The sequence below is a fragment of the Balaenoptera musculus genome, chromosome 15 (assembly GCF_009873245.2).
Source record: "Balaenoptera musculus isolate JJ_BM4_2016_0621 chromosome 15, mBalMus1.pri.v3, whole genome shotgun sequence".
Lineage (NCBI taxonomy): Eukaryota > Metazoa > Chordata > Mammalia > Artiodactyla > Balaenopteridae > Balaenoptera > Balaenoptera musculus.
In genome coordinates this window covers 46,375,423-46,401,511 of record NC_045799.1, presented here as the reverse complement: position 1 = coordinate 46,401,511, position 26,089 = coordinate 46,375,423, and the positions used below count along the sequence as shown (strand labels likewise).

The following is a 26,089-nucleotide window of genomic DNA, read 5'->3' as shown; positions in this document are numbered from 1 at the left end:
TGGCAGAGTGTATAAAAGAATTCAATTCACAGCTGTTCTACTTTTTTAATGTAAGAAACATTAATCAAAGCTTTAAGTTATAAGCTTTTCTCATGTTGCTTAGTATTCCAGTTCAACAAAGATCAATAGAGGCCATCCCTGTGTTTCTGGACGCCTCGCCGGGGAAGCAGAGGCGTGATTATGTTAATCTCGCGGCTCCCGCACCTCCGTGGCCGCTTATCTCCCAGGCCTTCTGCCTGCTGCTCCTGGCTCCCCGTGCGGGGCCAGCCTCTCCCTCTTATCTCCCGACAAAGCTCGGGGAGGCCAGGACTGGAGCCAGCGATGCTCAACAATGATGCATGGCTGATTTTATTTGTAAGTGATTTATTTCACCGAATTTAATTTTTTTCACTTTGTGTGTAAGATATTTGTTAACAAGTCAGGATGGGAGAAGCCAGGCAGTGATCAGAGGCAACTGACACAGGGTAGAAATCTATTAGGCCCTCTAACAGTTGTGCCCGCCCTAGCGGAAGAGGAAGGAAGCCCCTCATCAAGGATTTCAACGTGCACTGACTCCATATCCTATTTGCTTTCTGAAAGGCAATTAATCTGTAATTACATACAGAAATTTACAAGTCATTCTACTCTTTGGGGAAAAAAAAAAAACCCCACAGTAATCATATCATCAGTTTAAGTGCCAGCACATATTTTTTTTTCTTTCTTAAATTGGAAATATAAAAAGAGTAAAACCTAAAAACAACATTTTTTGAAAATTTCCACTGGCCTAATAAGTGAAAGTGATTGTGAGCCAGTGTCAGAGCAGGTCCACACCAGGTGCTGCTCTCGGCGGATGGTCCCTGGGACGCAGACCGCTCCAGAGAGAAAGCCAGCTCGCCGCACTGCTGTCACCATGGCCAGGGGACGCTGTCCTCCCATTGCTCCCGCGTTAATCCCTGACCCGAGCATCTCAGCAGCATAATCCCCATTAAGCGTCAGTGGCAACGGCTTCGACTGTGAGGAACTCTTTTTTGACAAGCAAGCACTGATTCGGGCATCGCTCTTAAACAACCCACACCCCCAAGTGAACCGGAGCACATGACTGAGAACAAGTTCATTAACCTCGCTGGATGCGGAGGTTAACAGGATGGCGGGAGAAAAGACGGGGCGAACAGCTTGGATACAAAACAAATGAGAATGAATGTCATCACTCCTTTTGATATTCATTAGTGGATTCAGGGGGAGAATGCGCTTCGTAAATTTGCGAGCATTTATCTGTGAAAAACAGGTGTACATCTGCGGCTCGAGCGTCTGGAGGGCATGAGGGGAGAATAAAGCGGCCACTCACCAGTTCCGCTGACGGAGTAGCTGGAAGACGGGGAGAAGACCTGGGCTGTGAAATCCTCAAATGTCATGACTTCGCGGTGGTTTTGGATTACTGCTTCGAGATACAGAGCTCTCTCCTCGTAGCTGCAGGAGTTGGTTAAGGAAACAAGTGCTCATGCAGAATGACACGCAGAACAGTGACAGAGTTCACTTTGTTTTAAATACAATCATGCATCTTTTACCCTTGTGTGGGAAGAGGTACCTTGCAAGCTCGTAAACATCCTGTTGGAGAATTAAATATTAGCCATAATTCATGAGAACATTCCAATTTGGAGGCCTAAGTTTCCCTTAGGTTTCAACTGCACCCAAACTAGTATCACTGAAAAAATATATAAACCAATAGTTCCAGAATCACAGCAAAAGGTCATCATCAACTGGATTGGAAGAAACGAAAACAGAGACATTGGTAGTGGCCTCTTCCCTTTCCATCCACAACCGTGGGACAGCGCTGGACCGCCCCTTCTTAGTTCTGTGGACGAAACGTTCTTCTCAGCCTACAGATAAAATGAATCGATACTCCAAGCAAGAATTGGTGATACCCACTTAAAAAATAAGACCACTGGGCAGAGGGAAGGCCAGGAAGTTATGCTCTGAAGGGCACCAGAGCCTCAAGCCGAGATAAGCCACGAGCATTTAGAAAATAAGAATAAGTGGGGAGAATCTAGCAGGGAGCGCACAATGCAATATTAAAAAAGAAGACTATTGCCTTTTAATTAAAACTGCAGTCTGGAACACACGCATTCAAATGTGTAATCAAAAACCAGTCACCAATAAAACTTAGAAGCGTAACACGCTGAAGCAACTTTCCAGCTGTCTTAATAGGACCCCTGCGTGTGGCAGCCTTTCACAGGGCAGAAAGCAAATCTTCCCCTTTTGTGTGTGGCTTCTGTTTCCTCGGAAGGTGAATCATGCCTCCCAATAACAGGATAACGTCAGGACAATCTGACAGCGGATGGAAGCGCCGCACGTAGGGTTTTATGAATTAACACTCGGGGGAGTCGGCGTGATGTCTCATCCTCCCCTTCCTGTGATCAACGCAAAAGTTAAGAGACGTGTTTTAGTCGTTTTGAAAATCGGGCTAATTCTCCAGGAACAGGGGGAATGCGGGTCACCGCCAGTTTATTATTTGCAGCTCCAGAAGGGCAAAAGTAATTCTAGCATTTCTCACCATATTTTCAAGCGATCTTTTCAAAATGGCCTCTTTTAACAATGTAAGTTGGGGAAAATTATGCCCTTCCCATAAGCTGCCGATAAGCATGTGTTTTAAAAGAGGAGAATATTTTTCTGTTCTTTTGGCCGAGGATGCTCATGAGTTCCCCAGGATAGGCTCTTCCCTTCCTCCTCCTCCTTTAATTACATTCAGGGAAAGGTTTTCACCCTGGGAGGAGACCAGAGACATTCTAGGGCTGGCTGTGCAAACACGGTAGCCACAAGCCGTAGGTGCCTAGCTACACTGAAATTTAAATTAATAAATACAAAGAAATAGAAATTGGGTTCTTCTGTCCCACTCGCCGTATTTCAAGCATGCACAGCCACGTGTGGCCAGGGGCCACCGGCCTGGATTGTGCAGATACAGGACACGCCCATCTCTGGGGAAAGCTTTCCTGGGCTGCGCTATTCCAGAATTTCTCTGCAGGCTGACTCTATGCAACTTTTAAAGAGGAACATGAGTTTAAAGGTTCAAAAGTGGCCCCTCTGATGATATATGATGGTTTACAGAGATGGTCACTGCATCCTGAGGCCTGGCTGCGTGAGCCTGCATGGCGGGCTTAACTCCGGTGACTCGCCTTCCCAGACAGGCTGCCCAGGCCTGGAGGGACCCGCTAATGCCATTCACGTCTCATTATGAACACGCTTATTCTGCACAGCACTTGGCTGTCACTGAGTGCGGCCCTCCGAGCCGCTGGGCCGCGAACAGCAGGACACTAGGCCTGGACGGCCGGCTGGCGGACAGGCACCGTGACACTGAGCTGGCACGTGCGGGCCCAGCAGGGGCCAAGCCAGGCGTGACAAATTACTCAAAAAGCTGAGCTCAACTTACGGCTGACGACCACCTGAGCCTGTGGCCCTGTCAGCGCCCCTTCCTGGCCCCCTCTCAGTGCAGCCTGCTCTCGGCCTCTGCAGGCCCGTCCTGCTGGGTCCCGAGGCCCCGCTGCGCCCAGACACCCACACACAGTGCTCGGACGTGAGGACACGCTGGGCTGAAGACACGGCGGAGGCCACACAGCTGGAGGGGCGGCTGCGACGCTGACCGAGCTCACCATCCACCACAAAGGGACGCCGTGTACACCACCACCTACAGGACCCGCAGGGTGGCCTGGCAGCCCCGTCCTGAGTGACACTCTCCTGTTGTCCATAAATTTGTCCCTGTCAAGGCTGAGAGATCTGGGCTCCCAAGGGCAAATCCAGCACTGGACTCTCGGGTTGATAATCCAGTTTTGAGATTCTCAGGTGCAATAAATATTTATGGTCTGACTCCTCAATGGAGGTACCATGGGAGACAGAGCACAGAAGGTGTGTCCAGAACAGGGTCCTTGAGGAAGAAGGGTTGCTTCCTAGAAGGTTCCCTGGCTGTCACGTGGAGCAGACACCCCCCACCCCAGGCTGGGCTACACTGTGCTGAACTGGGTGTCGTCTCTCAGACAAACATGTGTTAGGGAATGGGGTGAGACTAGGAGAGCATGAAATGCGTTTTCACTCACAGCCCAAGCCAGGGCATGTAAACGCCATGACAAAGAGAAAACAAACATCACCCCAACTCTGGCACCATTTAGAAACAGCCAAGGAGCTCACGCGTGCCAAAATCTTTTTTTTTTTTTTTTTAAGTAGCTTTAAGAAAATGTAGCTCCGGGATCTTAACGGAATTTGTTAGTAGCACTACTAGTAAGGGCAACTAACCAGGAGCAGTGGCTTCCATCATTTTCTTACCTAACATCCTTAAGGCTTCAATGCTGGTTGCTTTCTATTCAAAAAGGCATTTATAATTTAGACATCAAAGGCTTTATAAGGTTTGTCTCTTCACGTGTAAGACATGTTAAGACATGAACTGAATGCTGAAGTAATGCCAGGCAGTGGATGATTAGTGACCTTTGACTGGAAGCAGGTGGCTACGGAGGCACCTGGTCACACATCCAATACCTGTTTCAATACCAGCCTTTGCCCTTCTGCTCTCAGCAAGTCCACTAACAAATGTGAAACTTATATTCTGTCCTGAATTATTACCTCATTAAATACCACACACAGTACTTTTTAAAGAGAAAATTTCCCCTTGATTCCTCAATTCAGAGAACATTCAAATTACTAACTAGAAATCCATCTCGGTTTCTGGATATTTTTGAGTTTTTTAGTGACCTACTCTGTCTACTCAATATTCCTCCACTTGAATAAAGAGGCCATACGTCTTCACTGGTTACATTTTCCCAAAAACCTCCAAGAGAACTTTGATAAACTCTGCTGGGCTGCAAGAGCCTGAGAATCCAAACCCAAGCCCCCAAATTTATTCTGATTATTATTTGTTTTAATTTTTAGCAATGACAGTGGCAGCATGACAGTGAGAAAGGAGCTTGCTCTTTGCAGGAGGATGGGCTGGAGCTTGAACCCCACCTGCCAACTCCTCCCCAGTCCCCAGCCTCGGCTGCCTTCTGTGTATGGTGGGGACGCTGACATCAGCTCTCGGGGCTGTGGGAAGATTAGATAGATTGGATAGAATCATCGGAGGAAGCACTGACCCAGGTCCCAGCACACAAGAGAACCACCATCAATGTGGACTGCCTGTTCCCCCTCATCCCCAATGTGGGTTTATGAGTTTGTCTTCCAGAAAGAACATGGTGGATAAACGAGGGGGTCTTCTGCGTCAGGCTTTAGGCAACAGCCTCCTTTATGCTAGACCCACGTGAGCTGGGCTGAGTCCTGTGGTCTCCATGTTACTGATCAAGAATGGATGCTCAAAGAGCTCAAGTGATTTCTCTAGAGTCACAGTTACTCAGGGGTGCAATTGGGACTAGAACTCGGGTCTTCTAACTTTACTGCTTTCAGCTAATATTGTAAATTCTAAAACACATAAATTATAAGTTCATGATCTTATGCAAGGTTGGGAATTAAACTCCAAATGAGAATAAATCAACTGACTTAAATATATATGGGCATAAAAGTCAACCTATAACTGAAACTTGAGTACATAGGTTTAAGCTGCATTGATACCCACAGACCACGCTGACTTTATACATTCATAAAAATAACAATTACTTCAGTTTTTGGCTTATTCAAAGCCAAAAAGTTATCTGGGAATAAATCTTGGGATAACTCCTTTTTTTTTTTTTTAAATTCAAGGAGTAAAGAGAACTGTTTGAAAGAGGCTATGTTGCAGATTGTACTTTTTTCCAAACCTTGAAACCCTTCTTGCCTGGACTTTCTCTGTATTTCCCAAGAGTGGACAGGGCTTTGGAGGAGGGGGCTTCCGGACGCCCACTGATAAATGTAGCTGCACGGTGGAATACTATACAGCACTGAAAATAAACTACAGGTCTGTGTATTAGCATGAATGAAACTCAAAACAACATTCAAGGAAAAAAGCAAGTTACTGAAGAACACACACGGTGAAACTCTATTTACATAAAATTTAAAAACAGGCAAAGTGAAACATATCGCCGAGGGATGCACACATACGCAGTGAAACTCTAACCAGCGTTATCTCAGGGGCGGGGGTGGAGGTGGCACATGGGAGGGTCTCAAACACATCGGTTGGTGCACATGGGGGGGTAAATGTTATATGTTTTCTAGCATGTATAAAACAGTTCATAATAAAAATAAGCATCTGGTGACAAGGGAATATAGCACAAATCAAGTGGATCCTTTCTTACCCACTGGAAGGACAGAATGAGCTTCTTTAAGCCAAAGGGGGGGATATGAAAGGTGTGTTGGTTGTTAGGGATAATGATGGTAGAAAATTCCATCTGATTCAGACACGGAGAAAGCAGAAAAAAGCCAGTGCCATTTTTAGTCAGTTTTTAAATATTAGCTAAAAATATTAGCTATTTCTGTTGTTGCTGTTTTTTGGCTGCAGTGCGTGGCTTGAGGGATCTCAGTTCCCTGACCAGGGACTGAACCCGGGCCATGGCAGTGAAAGTCCAGAATCCTAACCACTAGGCCACCAGGGAACTCCCTAGCTATTTTTATTAGTTCCAGAAATAGGCCAAAATATTAGAGCTCAAAATTTTCAGAATGTCACGGAGAACTTTGACAGGTGGGATTTAAAGAGCTTGCGTCAAACACGGATACACACACCATTCAGGGGGCTGGGGGTACGACTGCAAAAAAAATACGTTTTCCTACAGAAATTCTTTGCTAGAATTGCTATGCACCAAGGATGACAGAATGGGCTGAACTAGAGAGTGGTCAAAATCTTACAGATATTCGTGGACCCATGCATATGATTTCTGCGTATTACCGCACTCTGCTTCGAAAACCTGATCTCGAGTGACTTGGCCCTTTCCAAAAAGCAAGTCCACCTTCACGCAAGTGTTCACCCATTCAAGAAATGAGTACTGAGCGCCCACGTGAGCCTGGTGATGGGCATGCAACTGGGAGAAGGAGACAGATGCTGTCCCTGCCCTCGCCAAGCCTGCGTTCCAGCAGGGACAAGCCTGCAGGCTAAGGCCCACTGTCCTCACGTTAGTGCCAGGTAGGACATAGGGACAAGAGGGGCAGGCTCTCTGAAGAGGTGGCAGGGAAGGGGTTAACCACTGTGAGGGCCGGGAGGGGGGATGATAAGAGCATTTCTGGCACCAGAAGTCAGGAGCTGGCAGGAGCGTGGGGAGTTTCAGGGGAAGGAGGCTGGAGCCACAGGGCAGCAGGAGGGTCGGGAGGTGCAGCTGAAAGGCTGGGTTGGGTCACTGGAGGCCTGCATGGTCTGAGGCACGGGAGCAGTAGTGTCTTCCCGAGGTGTTTTGCTCACCCTTAGAAGATCTGCCAGCACTGAGGCAAGTCCAGAGCGCCCTCGAGGTTTGAAGAGGCTGAGGCTGACTTGCATCTCTATGTTCAAGCAACGGGCTTCTACAAACGTCTTAATATTTTAGACTTATTCTTCGCCTAATTTCAGAAGTGAATGACATATATATGTTGGGCAAGTGCAAATGTGAAATGACCGGAAACTCTGAGAATGGTCTTGACAGAGAACGGGTCAGGTTGGCTGACGGCCCTGACTTGGAGGGAAGAGGGTGTGGAGCAGAGGCAGGGAAGGAGGCAGCCTCCCGGGTGACCGCGGGAGGAAGAGGTACAGGTGAGAGGGTGGACACTTCTCACACAAGGACAGACCCCGGGCTCACAGAAACCTGGGGAGAAGGAGATGACTTGGGACAGCTGTGGACGCAGGAAAGCGCCCCTGAATATATCCACAGATATATTTCAAACCTAGGAAGATGATAAGCCCACAGTGGCAGACTCTGAGCTCTGAGAAGGAACGGCTAAGGATAGTTGACAAAACTAGGAAATGAATGAGCTGATGTCTTCTGTTGGGCCCACGAACAGGAGCTTTTGGAATAGATGCAGAGGATGATAATAACACATTTTCATTTCTCAGGTGATGTTTTGACTATTGACCAAAGGATAAAGCTTTAAAATGCTACTGGCCTTAGGTATGACACCAAAAGCACAAGCAACCAAAATAAAAATAGGAAAATTAGACTTCATCAAAATAAAAACTTCTGTGCTTCAAAGGACTCTATCAAGAGAGTGAAGACACAACCCACAGAATGAGGGAATGTATTTGCAAGTCATTTACCCGATAAGCGTCTCATATTCAGAATATATAAAAATACTTATAACTCAATAATAAAATACCGCACAATTAAATAGACATTTCTCCAAAGAAGATATCTACATGACCGACAAACACATGAAAAGATGCTCAGCATCCTTTAGTCATCAGGGCAATGGAAATCAAACCACAGTGAGATAGGACCTCACACCTACTGGGATGGTTATGATCAAAAGGACAAGAATGAACAAGTGTTGGTGAGGATGTGGAGACACTGGAGGGAAAGTAAAAGGGTGCAGCCGCTGTAGAAAAGTTTGGAAGTTTCCCATAAACTTACACATATGATCCAGGAAATCCACTTCTAGGTTATGTACCCAAGAGAACTGAAAATATACCTTCACACAAAAATGTGTACACAAATGTTCACAACAGTATTATTCGTAATAGCGCCTAAGTGGAAACAGCCCAATTGTCCATAAACTGACGACAATGTAATATTGTTCGTATATTCATAAAAAAGGACTAAAATACTGAACATGCTACAACATGAGTGAAACTTGAGAAGGGAACTATGTTACGCGAAAGAAGCCAGATACAAAAGGCCTCGCGTTGTGTGAACCCATTTCTATAAATGTCCAGAATAAGAAAACACACAGACAGAAAAGAAATTAGTGACTGCCAGGGACGGGGGGGAGAAGGGGATGAGGAGTGACTACTGATGGGGATGGGGGCACAAAAATGCTCTGGAATTGGACAATCTGGTGAAGAGACTAAAAACCACTGAATTTTAGGGTATGTGAATTATACCTCAATGAAAAACTGTCCCCCAAATGCCTCTGAGCACACGGTACATGCGATGCATTGTGGGGAAGGTCTTGTGATAAAAAGGTCCTCACTGACTACAATCCAGAACAAGTGGAAAGGTGGCCTGGCCAGGCTAAAAGGCGGCGTTTATTCACGGAAGATCCCTGAACCGTGTGCCAGGGGTTCTTCTAGGAGTTGGAGAGACCAGGATCAAAAAGAGACAGTGTTGTCCCTCACGGTACCCACAGCTTATCTGAAAAGACAGCCACAAACTCATCACTCGCCAGGCGGGCAGGACCTGCGTAGAGCACAGGCACCCAGCGGGTGGAGGGGCTCCCTGAGGGCCTGTGGTGATGGCAGGAGCGCAGGGTCTCTAGCCCCTGGGAGAACCACCGCTAGAGGTTCTGCAACAGCGGCCAGGTCTACTCTGTACTTGAGAGGTCATGGGGCGGGGCGGTGGGGAGGGAACAAGGGGAGGGACGTGTGTGGAAGGGCCCAGAGGAAGGGTGACTAGTCAGAAAGAGGGAGGAGATGCGGACCTCTGGAGAGCAGAGATGGAGGGGAGCGGAGGTGCCGTGGACCGCAGGATGCTCTGGTGGGCGTGGGGACACTCGCTCTGGCCAGACCGCGGGGCCGTGGCTTAGGTGCAGACGCTGATGCAGAGGATGGAGAGGGGACGGGAGTGTGCAGGGCCTGAAGGCGTCAGGGGAGCAGTGCTGGGGAGGAGGCTCGGCCCAGGCCTGGGCTGGAGATGAACGGCCCCGAGTCACGGACTTGGAGCCGGTCCTGGAGGAGACCAGGGGAGGACGCACACTGGGAACTCCCTCCTCCCCGCTTCGGAGTGGGGGCAGAAGCCAGAGAACAGGAGCAGGACGAGGGCACGGAGGAGGGAACAACACGACGGGAGAGGGCGGGCAGGAGCCCGGGGCCATGCGTTTCTGGAGGGAGGGGCCTCCGCTCGCGTCTCAGGTCTGCTCCCTTAACCGCTTCCCTGGTACCTGCCACCCGGAGGGAGGGAAGCTCCACAGGTGGGCTGGGCTGGCATTTGATAATCCGAAATAAATGGATGAAATTCCATAATAAATCGAGACAGGAGCAGGTGCCAGTTACAGCCTAAAGCCATACATCATTTTTACAAAGATTTTGTTTGCCTTTCAAATATAATGCAAATTTAAATTCTAGGACTCTTTAAGACCCCGAATAAATGAATCATTCAAAGTAAATGTCACAGCCTGGAAACGGATAAAGAGGACGACTTCACTGAACAATGTAGCCAAAGAGATAGATGTTTGGGAAAAGGAAATTAAACACATAAGATATTAGATTAGGTTTCAGACCTTAATGGTACACTCCTGGAGAGGAAACAGTGCACCACTGCTAAGAAAGGAGAAAAGACACATTTAACCAAGTTTAAGCATAATTCTGAGGAAATGACCAGAGTAAATGGAAATGGGGAAAAATAGATTTTCTTCAGGCTATTAAATTACAGACTTTTGGAGAAGGTCTGCTCTCATAGGCGTAGGGAAAGGAAGGTCTTGCTCTTAGGGTGGGAGGTGCTCCGAGGGTGCGAGGGACTGATGGACAGTTTCATTAGGAACGTTCACATCAGCTCTTCGCAGGGATCCATGTGGGAGGAGCACACCCTCAGTCACGCGCTCTCCATTTCCATCCTCCCCAGCGCCCCGTGCGTCTCACCTTCCGTAAACCACCAGGCAAGAAAGGGTCCTGTGACACCGTCCCTCCAAGCCTCACCTCAGTAAAAACGTAAGTGAAGAGAAAAACAGGCGCTTGGCCTCTTCCCCATCTAGAGGCCGCACTGTCGAGTGAATGAGCAGAGACAGCAGAGACTCCGCTTGCTGCTTCGCTGGTGAAACGACCCAAGAAGTGACTGATCAGTACGGACCACAGTTGACCAGGCTGATGCCAATAACTTGGTTTCTGGGTGGAAGGGAGTCAGTGTCACCTGAACTGTTTCTCTTTCACAGATTCTCACTCATCCCAGAGATACAGTGTGTTAGGAGCTAACAAATGTGCTCTCAACGTCAGTTACAGAAATGACCACTGCTGACAATCTGTTGGCGTTTAATATCCATGAAGTTACAACCAAATGGAAAACAATTAGAAATGCGGAACTGTCTCTGTCTTAGACTCTCTTTGCGGCAAGGAATAAAAAGGGTCGACAATTAAATAGCAGTACACGTGGATTTTAAACTCTAACTTTATCATCGCTGACTGTAAGGGACAAGTTATTAAATAATATATGTGACAGGTATTACTTAGTGCAACGTAATTTGACTAAATCATCCAATATTTAGTCCTCAACCACTCTCACTATGGAGAAGAAAGCCAGTTCCATGTGACCTATGGACTGGTTTCTATCCAAGTTGATTCTAAAAGTAAAATGGATTCATGATGATACATGATAGATAAGAGAACAAAATCAAAGAGGACAAAAAAAGTCTTCTGTGGCAGATGTTCTGGTTATAATTTTCTTGAAATATTCTCAACTGTTGTCCATCACCAACCCACTGGGCCCAGATGAAGTCAGGGTGGGCTCAGGCAGAATTAAATGTTGCAGTCCCAAGTATTTGCACCAAGCTCTGTACAGATTTTCTTGAGTTTTCATTTCCAAAAACAATTTTGAGGAAATACTCCTTTTTATGATGTTTAAAAACTTTGAGCTGTATTTAAAAACGATAAATAAGACTGCATCTGAACACAGAAAATAATATTTCTATATTTCTGTGAAATAATTATAGCTTAATGGCATCTGAGTTTTCCAGGAAGATACTCATCTTAATACCAAATTATCAAATGACAAGAAGTAACTCCAAGAAAAGTTAGGGGTTTACCAAATGCAAGCGACCTGGAAACTGAGGACAGCAGTGCCTGTGAAGGGGGCAAAGTGGCCTCCTGGAGCCCACCCAGACTCAGTTCTAGTGGGTAAAACAGGGCGCCACTCACAGCACACCTGAGTGATAACCACAGCAGCTGACCCATGCCTGAAACTCAATACACCCACAGACTTATCACTTAGAGCGAAAAAATAGTGCCCCAGTGATCGAAACCTAACTGGAAATTTGGGGGAATTCTAATAACGCAAAGCTCCTCCGTGATCAGGAGTAGCAAAACTGTGTTTGCCACATAATATTAAAGCAACTAATTTCTGGCAATTAGAAACAGTGTGTGATGCCAGCGGCTCACGTAGGTTACGCTAAGCGGACACAAGGATTGAGTTGTCCTGCCGAGTGGCCCCGGACGCAGCCCTCTAAAGGGCTACTCATCTGTGGGCACGGCCGGGCCTGTCAATGGATCCGGGCCCCGAGCTGACCACAGGGGCCAGAGAAGCCCGGAGAACCCCAGCCTTGTTCGTTCTGTGACCGGGAAAGGGGTTTTGAGCAGCTGGAGGGCAAAAAGCATCTCTTTTACTCTTTTTACACCTGTCTCAGCATTTGGATCAGTGTTAGGTTAAAACAAAGTGATGATCAGGAAGCATACAAAGTCACTTAAATAATGTAGTGGGAAATTGTTGTGCTTTGCCTTCAAGGTTGGCCAGACTTCCCAGGGGTTACTGGAATGACTCTGGTTTCACAGGGGATCGATGTGGGGTTCTACGACCTCTGCTTATCTTAGTTCTAGGCTGTGCAGAGAAAAAAAAATACATACACACAGTTCTGTCATAGTTTGTCTAGAGGAGAGTCTAGGTGCTTGAGTGGTCCTTCCAGCACCTTCCAAAAAAGGGAGGAGAGAAATGGCACTTCCTCATGAGGCCCCAGTTTAGAGCGCTGGGTAAGGACCCGCCTGTGGCTGCATGTTCCTGGCGGGGGAGGGACACGCCGTCTGATGAAGCCGAGGAGGCCTGGGGGACACCCGGTGCCAGCATCCAGCACGGACGCTGCAGGTTCTCAGAGACAGGGGGCACCTCACGGAGTACAGGCCACGCTTTCACGAACTCACACGAGTCCTGTTCTGACAGCCCTTCAGGTGAGGTGCCTGTGGGTGGCACAGAAATCCAAAGGTGCCCCGAGTGTGAGCTCCCCCGTCACAGGCTCTGTTTATACGGTGAGACTGATGGAAACGGTCAAGTGCTTTGCAGGGTCCAGCACTGTGCAAGGCCTTTTAGAGGCCATATCTGCCTCACTTATCCTCACGACCCCGTGTACGGTCTGTACCGTTACTGTCTTTTCACAGAGGAGCAGGTTGGAGAGCAGGAAGCAGAGTGTTTGGCTCCAGGCCCCGAGATGGTAAATGCCAACGCCTGGACCCCTACCCAGCGCCTGACTCAGGGCCCCAGCTCCCAGACGCGGCCCTGCCTCTCGACCTCAGAATTCTCCCCTGAAGAGAAGAGACTGGTGTAGCCACAGCCAACAGAAGGCCCAGTTCCATCCATGAAGGACAACAGATTCAACATCTACACTACATCTTAAAAGGTACCTTTGAGTATCTAGAAATTTCCCATTTTGAAGAGTAATGCAGAAGGAAATAAAGAAACAAGGCTGTCCCGGTGGGAACAAAGATCAGAATTAGAAAAATCCCTCACAATAACATACACTCTAAAAAGAAGATGTACAGATGAAAAAGGATGGGTGTTTACATCTTGATTTTATATGGTTTTATATGCTGGGATAATTCTACTTTATACTTTAAATGAAAACTGCCTGCTTTTATATTTTATATTCAAAATTCCCTGTCAGAGAGCCCGTTCGTTCTGACTAAAATATATTCATCACATCACACACAGAAACAACCCAGAATGCCGTTAAAGATAAAATTCCCAACTCACACAATTCTCTGGGACTTTCCACATTTGAGTCTCATAGAGTCACTCGATATCATCTTTGTGACTAAAAATATAACTGCAGTATTACTTAAAATTATAATCAAATCATTCTCTTGCAAATTAAGACACTTACTCTTGGAAAAATAGCAAAATTGAATTAGGTGTGTCTTTTCTTGACAGATCAAAAACAACTCCATTAAGCCATCAGTTTTATATTAATGGCACGAGACATGGCCCAGATGAGGAAAATGTCCTTTGGAGCCATTTTGTACTTTATTTAAAGAGAGATGGAGATGTTCCTCACAATTCAAACGTGAAGCAGAACTGTATCACAGGTCCCCAGACCAAGAGGCCAATATGATCCCCACGAGGTAGCCATGCACAGCAGAGAGCCCAGGTCTGTCTTCCCTCAATTCCTTATTTCTTCCAATTATTGTGTCTGCCACCCACCCATCCATCCATCCATCCATCCACCCACCCATCCACGCATCCATCCATCCATACGATATTTACTAAATGCCTCCTATGTATCCATTATTCTTCCTTCAGCTGTAAGAAAACTTCCTTGCTGCTCAACTGTCTTCTAAGTCTTGGCTTCTACAATACCTGACCATCACACTGAGTGTTATAGTATTCTGGGGGGATTCTAAAACACATCGTGGTGAGGTTACATTATCATTAGCCTGAGTTCTGTTGGGATGATAGCTCTCTTAGAATAAAAGATACACTCTTTATGTAATAAGTAAGAACAACCTACCCAGTGTTGGTATAACGCTCTGCCCTTTTGTAGCCATGAGCCACTGGATCCTCCTGGAAACCTCCGTCTACAGATGATAAGGCGGAGATGGAGCAGAAATGATTCTTCCGAGACCATCCAGCTAGTAGTGAGTGCGGCTCGAACTCAAGCCCAGGCCAGTCTGTTCCCAACGCTGGTCTCTGCTTCTCTTACACTGTCTCAGTTTAGTATGAATATTAGTTAAGAGTTTGCAATGTTCATGCTAAGTTAATTCACAAATGCTGTTGCTTGGTGCTGACAGGAAGGTAAGAACAGACAAATTAGATCCTTCTCTCTCCCTCCAGAACCAAGAGCAGCACAAAATAAACTGGCAAGTTTTATAGCTAATCTGGCATAAATGGTGACTTCCTAGCCAAATTATTATCTGTAGGACTGACTTAGGAAGCCGGGATACAGAGTGATAAACTATATTAATTCAATCCTTTCATTTATGTGTCAGAGTTTGTTTAAGCCAAATTGATCTTACTGTGCTTATTTCTGGTCACATTTTGAAGATAACCAGTGCGGAATTCTAAAGTTTTATTAATTAGCTATTTCGAGTGGACATTTTCGAGGAGAGGATGGCTGAGCACTGTCGGGCAGGGGTGACAAGGTCAGGACACTGGACACGGCAGCAATGTCCGCTGGGAGGTCCGTTCGGCTTCCGCTTCACAATTAAAACACCGAGCCGCAATGAGGATGGATTGTTCTTCCTCAACTGCTATCTTCCAAAGGTCATAAAGCTTCTTGGCAAATCCTTATTTTTAATTATGTGCCATTTGGTGTCATTTGAAAACACTGGAGAGGTTTAAAGCATCTGCAATGACTCGGACTAGAAACGCAGGCCCTGCATCCCGTGTGGTGGTGGGCAGCACGGTCAAGGTCAGCCCCACCTGGGATTCAGCTCCGCTGAGTGCGGCTGCGTCGTCCCAGGCAAGCAGCCTGCCTCCTGGGATCTCGGTCCTTCATCCGGAAAAGGGGGTCCCGGGGTGACCTGCAGAAGCAGAGGCCGTGTGTGCCGAGCCTGGGCGGGCAGAGTACCTGCCCATGAGAGCGCTTGGCCCCTGCAGCGCCCACAGGTGGAACCCACCAGAACAGCTGGCAAAGCAGCACCGGGGTGTGTGGAACGCGGCGTCTCGGAGCGGAGGGTGGAAGGCAGCACGGGCTTGGAGCTGCAGGCTGATCCATCGCCTACTGGCCGCTGGCGCTCAGGCGACTGGCCCAGAGTCGTAGCCCTGCCGAGGGCTGAGGCAGCAGGTCCCCCGTGTGTGGGAAAGCTCCTCCTCACCCCTCGTCCTCAGCCTGAAATCGCTTCCTCCAACAGGCAAAAGGAAACATTTCAGGGGAGATGTTTTTCTCCGTTAAAAATGGAAACAGGAGGACCAGGGACTAGGGGAGCAGACACTTTAAATGATGGACACTTGGGTCCCCCCTACAGCGGATCCTGAACCGCATCAAGTGTGCTGGGGATTTACTTTGTAAACTGAGGCTTCTGACAGTTTTCACTACAGAAGGAAATGCCTGGGTCATTTTCTACAGAGACGGTCCGAGGATGTGACTGCCCTCTTGAACCTGGCAACGAGTGACTGCCAAGCCTTTCCTTTGGTGACAGACTTAGCTGCCTGGTGTCAAAAGCCAGGTGACTGTATGAGAAAAAAACTGGGGGAAGGGTCAGAAGTTACCCCGCGGTGGTCCCCCGAGATTTGTGACAACGTTAATCTTATTAAAGTTGAGCGATGTCACCTAATGAGCTTTATTTTTGAACTTTTTGGAGTACAAATTAGAGGCACCTATCTGGACTTTTTAATCACTTAGTAATGCCAAACAATTCCCTTGATTGGAGAGAATCAAAAATAAAGGCCACAGTAAATCCTTGTTGTTTACCTATTTTATATATAGTGGTGTGCATCTGTTAATCCCATACTCCTAATTCCACCCCCCTTCCCCTCTGGTACCCAGAGGTTTGTTTTCTATGTCTGTGAGTCTGTTTCTGTCTTATAAGTAAGTTCCTTTGTACTATTTTTTAGATTCCACATATAAGTGATATCATATAATATTTGTCTTTCTCTGTCTGACTTACTTCACTTAGTGTGATTATCTCTAGGTCCATCCATGTTGCTGCAAATGGCATTTTTCATTCTTTTTTATGGCTGAGTAATATTCCATTGTGTATATGGTGTGTGTGTGTGTGTGTATATATATATATATATATATATATATATATACACACACACATATATATATATACACACACACACCACATCTTTTACTGTATAGCACAGGGAACTATATTCAATATCTTGTAACAGACTATAATGGAAAAGAAAAGAAAAAAGAATATAGATATATACGTATATATGTATAACCGAATCACTTTGCTGTACACCTGAAACTAACAAAATATTGTAAATCAACTATACTTCAGTAAAAAAATAAATAAATAAAATTTAAAAACAAGACAAAAAAATAAAGGCCACAGCATATCTTTTGAAAACAGTTATGTAAAGTTAATTATTTAAGGGAGACCAGCGGACTAATTCAATGTTGGGAAAACAGATTCTGCCATGTTGTATGCACATGAGAAGGCAAATAATTAATTTTTACTTCAAATTATTTATTTTGAAAGAACAAATTCTGATCTCCCTCCAAATAGCTTTGTCTCTGGCTTTTGTTGTTGTTGTTTTTTTAAAACTAGCTGGCCTCCTCTTTTTGCCAGGAAGATTCTCTATCATTGTTAAATACACGAAGTCCTGAAATTGCCCATCTTGGAGTTGCCCATATGAGAAGCAGCTGCTCTCTGCCGGCCTCTCCATCAGGGCAGAATCTCCACTCCAGCTCCCTGGAGGCCCACATCTGGCTGGTTGCTATGCCCCCAGCATCTCCTAGGTGTATCTTGCCCGCGCTAATTTAAGAAAGACCATTCAAATTTATTGACAATCCGTTAGCCATTGTCACTTCATGCCACAAACACAAACATTTTTATCCATCCATCCATCCGTCCATCTGTCCATCCATCTGTCCATCTACAAACATAATTATTAATCCTATTATGTGCCAACCATGAGCCAAGATTATTAGAATAATTCTTGGAAAATTCTATGAAGAGAAAGTATTGCGATTTTCACTTTAAAGCTGGAGAAACTGAGTCTCTAATAAGTTAAATATTAGCTGAACATTGGTATTTTCATGGTTCAACATAATAATTTGCCCAGAGCTGGGGTGGGTGGGAGGTTGGGGGGTACTGCATTCCTCCCACAAAATATTTGGAAAGAGGTGGAAGAAACTAGGAAAGGGACCTAAACCCAGCTTGGGGTGGAGGTGTTTGCAGAGGCTGGGCCATGCACCTCTGGAGGTTGCTCATCTATGACACATCAGGAATAAGCCCTCTGACGGAAGTAATAAACACAAATTCAATTTAAAAACGTAGTACGTTTCTGAAAAACTGTATCACCAACAGTTTGACTTATATCACAAGACTGAAATATTTCTCTGATGAGGTCTAACAACTGTAAATATTCATGCACAGACCCACTCAGCTCACTTAAAGCAAGCTCTTAAATTAACATGTTCTCACTTTGGTCAGCATCGTGCACCCAAAGGACTACAGAGACGAGCTTGCCTGACAAGTTACACAGTCGGGATATTTTCTTGAGAATGAAGACAACATTCACACAGAACTAGGCCGGGAACCTTGGCTTCAGAGCGCAACAGATAAGGGCTAAGATGGTTTAGAAATGCAGTCCACAGTGATGGAATTCTGACACTTTCCAGAACAGAACGTAGATCAAGTAAGAAATTCAATATTCCGTAACGTGTATTTCATATAGTGAAGAGAAGTGCACTTAACGGAAACGTAGATAAAGATTTTGATTACATTTTTGTACCATCATAAGCCCTCGGTTTTAACCGTAGCATCTGAGACACGGCACATAGCCGCAGAGCATCTGCAGTGGAAGGAAGAGAGAACAAAGGGGAATGGGAACGCACGGGGTGACTGTGACTTGGTGTCTGAGAAAAACCCTGGAGAACGGAACCTCAGTCATTTAGCAGGTCAGGCAGTGAGGAATGAGGTGTATATAAGCACAAGGAAAGCAAAAAGTACAGCAAATTTTAATCACACTATTAGCTGTGGAACGTATCCACAGCTGTCCTGGAACATATCCAATAGCAAAGTTTATATTAACTGACTATGAGGTATTTATACCATTTTTTTTTCATACTTCAGTTAGTTTTGGAATCTGCCTTGTACCTACTATTTAATTAACTTATTTATTCACACTCATAAGCATCAAATATTTAGTACTCTCAGTGATAAATTTTAGCTGTGTCTTGGGCTTAAATTCAATGGAGTCTAATATTTCCCTTTTTAACTACTCCGTGTAAAATGTTAGATCACCTAAGGAAAGGGGAGAAATAGCAGTAGTTGCTCTTAAGGTATTACTTGCCTTCCACATCTTCCTAAAGAACAGGATTTGGAGTTTCTCCTTTATATAGAAGTGTAACTTAGGGTATTAATATTTGCAATTAAATATTCATCAGTTTAGGAAGCCTGTGTTTACCTGGAATGGGATATGTTTATTATCAAAGAGTCCTTTTTTCCAATCCTGTACATTAAATATATATATTTTTAAAGAAAAGAAAAGAAAAGAAAAAAAAAACAGCTGTCCCCACACACCGGCCTCACGCGAGGATTCGGGAGAAGCACCAGCATCTTCTCTTAGTGATGCTTCTGGGGAAGGCGCTGGGTTGAGACTGACATCCACAGGGCCTGGGCTTTGAAAGCAGTAAGTTCAAGGCCAGAGTGGATGGGAAAGGGCAAGAGCATGTCAGCCACGAGCGAAGCTGCTCCCCCTCCACCCCACCGAGTTCTGCAGGCTGTGTTTCAGCTACACCCAGAAACTGCTGAGGGCAAGTCACGGACATCCCAACACTAGAACACAGAGGTGTCTTCCGCTAAATGCTCTGAGGCGAAGGCAAGGCAGGGGAAGGCTATCCCCCCCGATGGGGCACGCTCGTTTTAAACTGGTGTGACATCATCTTTCATCGCTTTGAGTCAGAGGACTGTATTTAAATTCCTTCTAGAGAGACGCATTCAAAGTAAACTTAGGACAGGTATACTCTATATAAAATAGCGAAACGACCAGGACCTGCTGTATAGCACAGGGGGCTATATTCAATATTTTGTAATAACCTATAATGGAAAAGAATCTGAAAAAAATATATGTATAACTGAATCACATTACTGTACATCTGAAACGCTGTAAATCAACTACAATAAAAAAAAACCCGAGGTGAACTTAGGAACAATTACACAAGTTATTCTTACGTGTTCCACCCCTATGCCCTGAAATCAGATAGGATGTCCCAGAGAGGTGGCTCCTTTGGGGAACCTCCACCTGCAGTCACAGAATCCGATCTGTCCCAATGCTTGAGGTGTAGGGGGCTCACCTGATACCAGGAGCCGGGGACACTGCAGCCCCCGTCCATGCAGGAGGCCCTGCACAGTGTCCTGTGTGCTGACGCCAGCCTGCTGTGTATCAATGAGATGGTCTTCCTGCTGCTGGAGACTCCTGGTCCTCAGCTCAGCCCTCGGTGAAGGGCATGGCCATGGGAGGCAGCGGGAGGGAGAGAGGATCCAAGCAAAAATACGAAACTCAATTCCACGATGGAAAGGCGGGGGCGGGCAGTGAGACTGTCAATTTAGCGTGTTCTGTCATCCCTGAGCCGAGCGGGTGCCGCTGGGGAGCGGGGAGAAAGGGGCGCACAAGGGCTCCTGCTCCCCCCGGCTCCACCTTGACGGAGGAAAACATACACAGATGCAGCTGATGTGGAGCAAAAAAGGAAGGAGGGTAAAGAATACACTCTGCAATCAAATGCAAGCTCACTAAATTATATCTGAGGGAGAAGAGGAGGGAACAGGACCGTCCTCTTACTATTAATATAAAGGTCGCTTGTGCAGAGCTGAGGACGCTGCCCCCGCAGGCAGGGGGAGGGGAGGGCGGGGGAGCCGAGACGGGGCAGCTCCATTCTCAGCAAAGAAGGAGCTGGGCTGACGGTGGGCTTGTTGGGAGACCGCCCAGAGTCCTGTGGTGAAATGGGGGTGCTCCGTTCTCTCCATTAGGGGAACGAGGGACCCAACGAGGGGGCAGGTCTGTGGCACCCCCCGGCCCCCCCGCCCAAAAGGCAGGAGCTGCATTCCATTCCCTTTCCAGGCACTGTTCTAGGCTGAACACTCACGGACCAGAATCGAGATCAGGTCTGTGGACAGGATTAGCAGAAGTTTTCAGAGACTCCTTGCTCCAAATTCTGTTGAAATGAACAATCCTAGAAAAACTGTAGCTGCTGAAAATGGGCTGAATGACGCATTAGGTTGAATCATGCAAAACTGCTGGCTTCTGATCTATAAAGTGGCAGTTCCACATGGTCTAACCTGATTCAGAGCCTTGGATCGCTTTGGAAGGCCCACGGCCCACGACGCTCCCCCTGAGCTGGCCTGGCCACGGTCTCACTTGTGGCCGCTTCTTCATTTTCAGGCCACAGGCCACTTGCTCGCCAGGGAACTCGGAGGCCTGCAGCATGTAGTGCTCTCAGAGCCCTTCAAACAAACCCCACAAAGGAACCACTGAGAGACTGAACCCTTGGTGCCGTTATGTCCCAGCCCCGCAATTCAAGGCCTTTACAGATAGGTTTCACATGAGTTTCCTGAGAAGATCTCAGTGGATTTGTAAATATTGCTCCTACTAAGTCAAACATCTTAATAAGATACATCTTTCCTTTCTCGAAGGTGTCACCTAGTCCCCCTCCTAACGCAGTTCCTACCAGGAAGGAAGAACAGACAGGTGGCGGATGGAGAAGGTATACTTAGGTGCTACAGCCATAAGCAAGTAATGAGGCCCGTGTCCCAGCCAGGCAGCCAGGGCCAGGCCAGGCCTGGGGCACAGAGGTAAAGAAACAGCAGCACGGCAGCGAGGGCCGGGAGGCGGGCACTGGGATGGCTCTGGAAGGTGACAACAAGATGACACTGTTGACTCTGCCGCCCTAAAAGTGGAGGCGGGAGAGCCATCTAAACAGAAGGAACAGAGCCCTGGCCGTGTCAGGGCCATCACGTCCTGGGGAAGGAGATGCTGTGCTCAAGGACCCGGAGGGCAGGGAGCAGAGTTACCACCCTGACGGCCCTGCCCCACCTCCATCCTGCCAGGAGCCCGCGGCCTCAAAGCCTGTGCATCAGCCGGCGCTGGGCAGGGCCCTGGGCGCACCAGACCCCCGGCTCCAGGATGACTGCGGGGGTGGTGCTCGGAGATCCAATGCTGCCTGCAGGACCCTGGCAAGTTCTCGCCCTCCCTGAGACGTGGCCGCCTCTGTAAAATGGGTGCATTACAGAACCCATCCCTTGGTACATGTGTTATATGTAATACCTATAATGAAAAGGTAGCTAAACAAATGCTGTTCTCCAACAACTACATTCATATATATTCCCTTTGTCCTTACAGAGTACTTTTTGTAAAGTGGGGCCTGAAAAATACATCCTTTGGGAAAGAAAGGCATGATATGGGGTCATTTTCCACTGGAAAATACCCCATGTGTGAGCCGGAGGAAGGGGATTACTTTTATGAAGCCAGCGTCCTTGCAGACCCTGTTGCACTGGTAACTTTTATGGACCATTGCATTGACCCTTCCTTTTCACAGATGTGGCAACTGAGGCCAGGACACCTGACCTGACGTGGCTCAAGCCCCCTCCCAATTTATAATTTAGAGGCCTGACTACCATTGGATTAAGAAGCATTGAAAACACTGCAGAGCTGGCACTCGTCCTTAAGCAATCCTGATAACTCTTTATAATTAGGTGCCCCTGGACAGACTAGATGCCGGACTGGAAACATTTTTCTCATTTCTGTTTTCTAATGATAGAGACTGACCTGGGTGTGGGATTAACCCACAGAAAAGCTACCGGCAACAGTTAAAGTCCCTCTGAATCAACAGGCGCATGCACGGCTTCAGAGCAATGCAACACAGGTAATTTAATTTCATAAAAGGATCTTTCCAGAGTTTGTTTTTTTCCTCCCAGCGTATTGAAATGTACACATCACGAGTACAAAGTACAAGGCACCGCCAGGCTGTAATTTTACTTCTGCACATATTTAACGTGCTGCTGGGGATGAACCATTTCATGGTTCCTGTGCTTTCGCAAATGAAATAAATCAATGTGTTAAGAGAGAGTGATTTTTTTTTTCTTGCCATTTGGGGGAAGTGCTCTTTACTTGTCTATTAACATGAACTTAATGAACCGTTTCACATTCACAACCCCTTAGAAAGGTCGTAATGCTTATTTCTTAATTAAATTTTTTGAAGTCCAATAATGCTAATTTTCTTTTATACCTCCGTGCAGGGAGCAGTGCTTTAAAGAAATTACTGAGGATAAACAATAGCACAGAATGAGGACTATTTCAGTTGGTTAAACATAGATGCTTGCAGGGCTCTATAAAGGAAGATAAAGAGAAACGACCAGCAGTTTATTAAGGATAATCAAAGAACCAGGGATTTGGGGTTGCCATGGAATTCGGACCTAAATAAAGTTTATCATTTGGCGATGGCTTGGCGTGAGGCTTGCAAACAGGCAGCATCAAGCCAACATGCCTTAAGAAACAGGGGTCACTCAGGATGTAAGTTCCTTTCCAGAATTTCTCCTAAATGTTGCTGCTGAAACTTGCCAGCCTGTGTTGAAAGGCTGAGGCCCCCTATGATGCAGAGACAGGTACTTGAGGCTCACTGCTGCCTTGTTCTCAACGGTCTGATTTTTTTTTCCCGTCCTAATTACAGCAGACAGCATCATAGCTTTGTCAGCGTTACCTGCTCTCAATAGAGGCTCTCTCAGGCCCCTGGTCGCCGAGCTGGGAAGAAAGCAGGCTCCCCAGTTGGCAGGAGTCTTGGATCCTCGCCCCCAGCCACACTGTGCAATCACACTGTTTATTCCACTGTAACAATCAGACGCCGCGGACAGAGCACCTGGTCCTCCAGGCTGGCCCTTCCTTGGCAGCTGATGGGCAACCTCCCTGCCAGGTGGTCGTGCTTCAATGACATGAGCTAACCATTCTAGGGTTAACGAGGACCCACTTTCTTCAGAACGCCCCGGGAAAATCAGTTATTCATAAAGGACGCTATGCCTTTTGTTGATCGCTGAACAATGTTGCTGAAAAGCCATTAAATTAAATTCTCTTTATTGGACTGAATGATGCAATAGCCATCGCCCCAGTGAGAAGTTTGCCCGTTTATTTACCAAATTTCTGAATAACTTATACATGGATCCTGGCTCTTTTTTACTGAGTGGCCAAATGCTTCTTCGGGACAGAACGGTGTAGCTTTGCCTTCATTTTAATGTGGGTTAATGCTCACTCGCAAATAAAAAACAAACAAAAGCAGAATTTGAGTGGCCAGGGAATGAAGTCTCTCTCATTTTAACTGAGAATTCACATTCCACTTTTCTTTTGCAGGAGGACTTTCATATATATTGGCATGAATTTACATCAGATGCTTTTTCTTTCTTTCTTTTTGTTTTTTTTGGATCTCTCATATGATCACCGTTTCCATGATAGAAAATGGAAGAGAAGGAAACAAGAGTAGGGCGTGTGAAGGGTCGAGAATCTCTAAATTGGGGAAGGGCTTAGGTGGGAGGTGGTCCTGGGGAGGTGAGTGTGGGTGGAATTTGATGGTAGCTCGGACGTCCCCTCCCGCCCCACCTAGAGCTGCTCGCGGAGGCCTCAGTGGGCAGCGGCGGGTCACAGTGGGACGGCAGTAGAAAGGAGCCCCCTCCCCTCCTCCCCCTCTGTTTCTCCCCTCCAGGGGTTGACAGGGGGGTCCCCGAAGGGGCCGTCTCTTCCCTTCCCGAGCAGGCTTTAGTGTCCTATGGTTAGATGCCCAGGCTGGTCTCATGGATTGAACATGCAGACAAAGCTTAAAGTGGAGGGAACATAAGGGAAACAAAGGTGAACAGAGATCCAACAGTTGTTTAAATAACCTTGTCCTAGGGATTTAGCCTCAGCTGTTTGGGAGGTTGTTTTAAAACAGAATTTTTTTTTTTTTTTTTTTTTTTAATTTGGAGGTAGCATTAACAAAAACATCACAGAAAGTTAGATTATCCTAAAGTACATATTGGTTATCAAAAAGAACATAAAAATTTCTATTGGATTTCACTTTCATTTAAGGAAAACAACCCTGCCTTTTCTCAGAGATGAAGGAGAGGGTCTGAACAAATTTAGGAAGACAGGTGTCAATTTTAGTTGATAGGCAAAGTCAAAGTCCTGCGTGTGAGTATTTTTGGCAATTAGCGACAGTGCAGTTGGGAAGTGGAGGACGTGGGTGAGGATGTGGGTGAGCACGGGGCTAAGGCTGTGGATTCCTCTCCGCCAACGGCCCAGAGGCTCGGCCAAGTCACCCCAACTCCCTCTGTGCAGCAACTCCACTGTGAGTCGTGACTGACTGTGTCCCCACACCCCAAGGTCTCGCCGAGGGTGGCTGCTCAGAGAATGTTCTGCGGGAGCTGCCCAACCCCCGGCATCTCCTCCCTGCTCCCCTGGTCTTGGCCTGACCCGGGCTGCAAGCACGCGCTCCGGCCCCTGGGCCCCATCATGCAACCACTTCACTGGTTTCCTCTGCAGTAAAACCTCAAAGGCAAAACCAAACTGGAACCCAGGGCCAGAACAAAGCCAGCACCAGAGAGCAACTTTCTGTTACGTGGCTGATGAAACACCAAGAGCCCTGACTACAATCGGACACTGAGAAACAAATGTTTTAGTTTTGCTTCCTGATCATTTTCGACAAGCGCTTTGGCTTTGCCTTGGCATTTATCTTCCCGAGGCAGCCTGCTGCCTGGTCACAGTGTACGGCTCTCATGACATTCTCTCTGAATTATGAGACCCACCTGGAATGAGGCTCCCACACAAGGGTATGAGGATGTGCCGGTGACAAGCAGACGCTCTTTTGCAGCTCAAAAACAATGGCTGACACTTCTGCGTGAATAGACAGAAAGCACATCAAAGGCAGCCTTTTATGCAGAAAAATTGTGTGATGCCCACTTTAATCTCTCTGAAAAATCTATGCACAAACTGAACCCAATTTCATTTTTCACATAAATGCTGAGGCTTGATACAAGGACATTTCTTCCTTTGCAGTTAAAAGATGAGGTGACAAAGACGCGCTAGTATAGCCTTTGCCCTTTTTAAAGCTATTTCAATGGGCCAGGACACTTCAGCACTGATACAAGGGCAGGGACTTGACAATAGCTGCATTTGAAGCGTTCTGACTAAAACCAGTCATTGTTAGAGATTAAAGAAAGGCAGTAAGATCTACATTTTCCTTAAAGCTGCATACTTTTTATACCTTAACCCTTTGATCAATTGTCAAAGGTCTGAAAAGGTAAGATGGTGATATCGCAAGGGCCTACACAGTTATAGTGGCACAGGGAGGTGATCTGAAGGGGATCAGACTCGGCCCCTGGGTGGGGAAGGGTGCAAGAGCACCTTTCTGGGCAGGGATGGGGAATCAGCTCTCCAGCAAGCAGACGCCTAGAACTGAGGCCACCCAGGCAGTGAGTCTTCCAACGCTGCGTTATCTTGGGGCG

The 26,089-nt window shown here is 46.7% G+C and overlaps 1 protein-coding gene across 2 annotated transcripts in view; it reads right to left on the bottom strand.

The window, feature by feature from the left end:
* Nucleotides 1-26,089, bottom strand: part of RALGAPA2 (Ral GTPase activating protein catalytic subunit alpha 2) — a 282,520-nt gene that overhangs the window by 19,459 nt on the left and 236,972 nt on the right. For both annotated transcript variants that reach the window (XM_036825221.1, XM_036825222.1), the window contains one exon: nucleotides 1,325-1,446. In XM_036825221.1, the coding sequence (XP_036681116.1) occupies nucleotides 1,325-1,446 (122 nt within the window). The remainder of the gene's footprint in view (nucleotides 1-1,324; nucleotides 1,447-26,089) is intronic.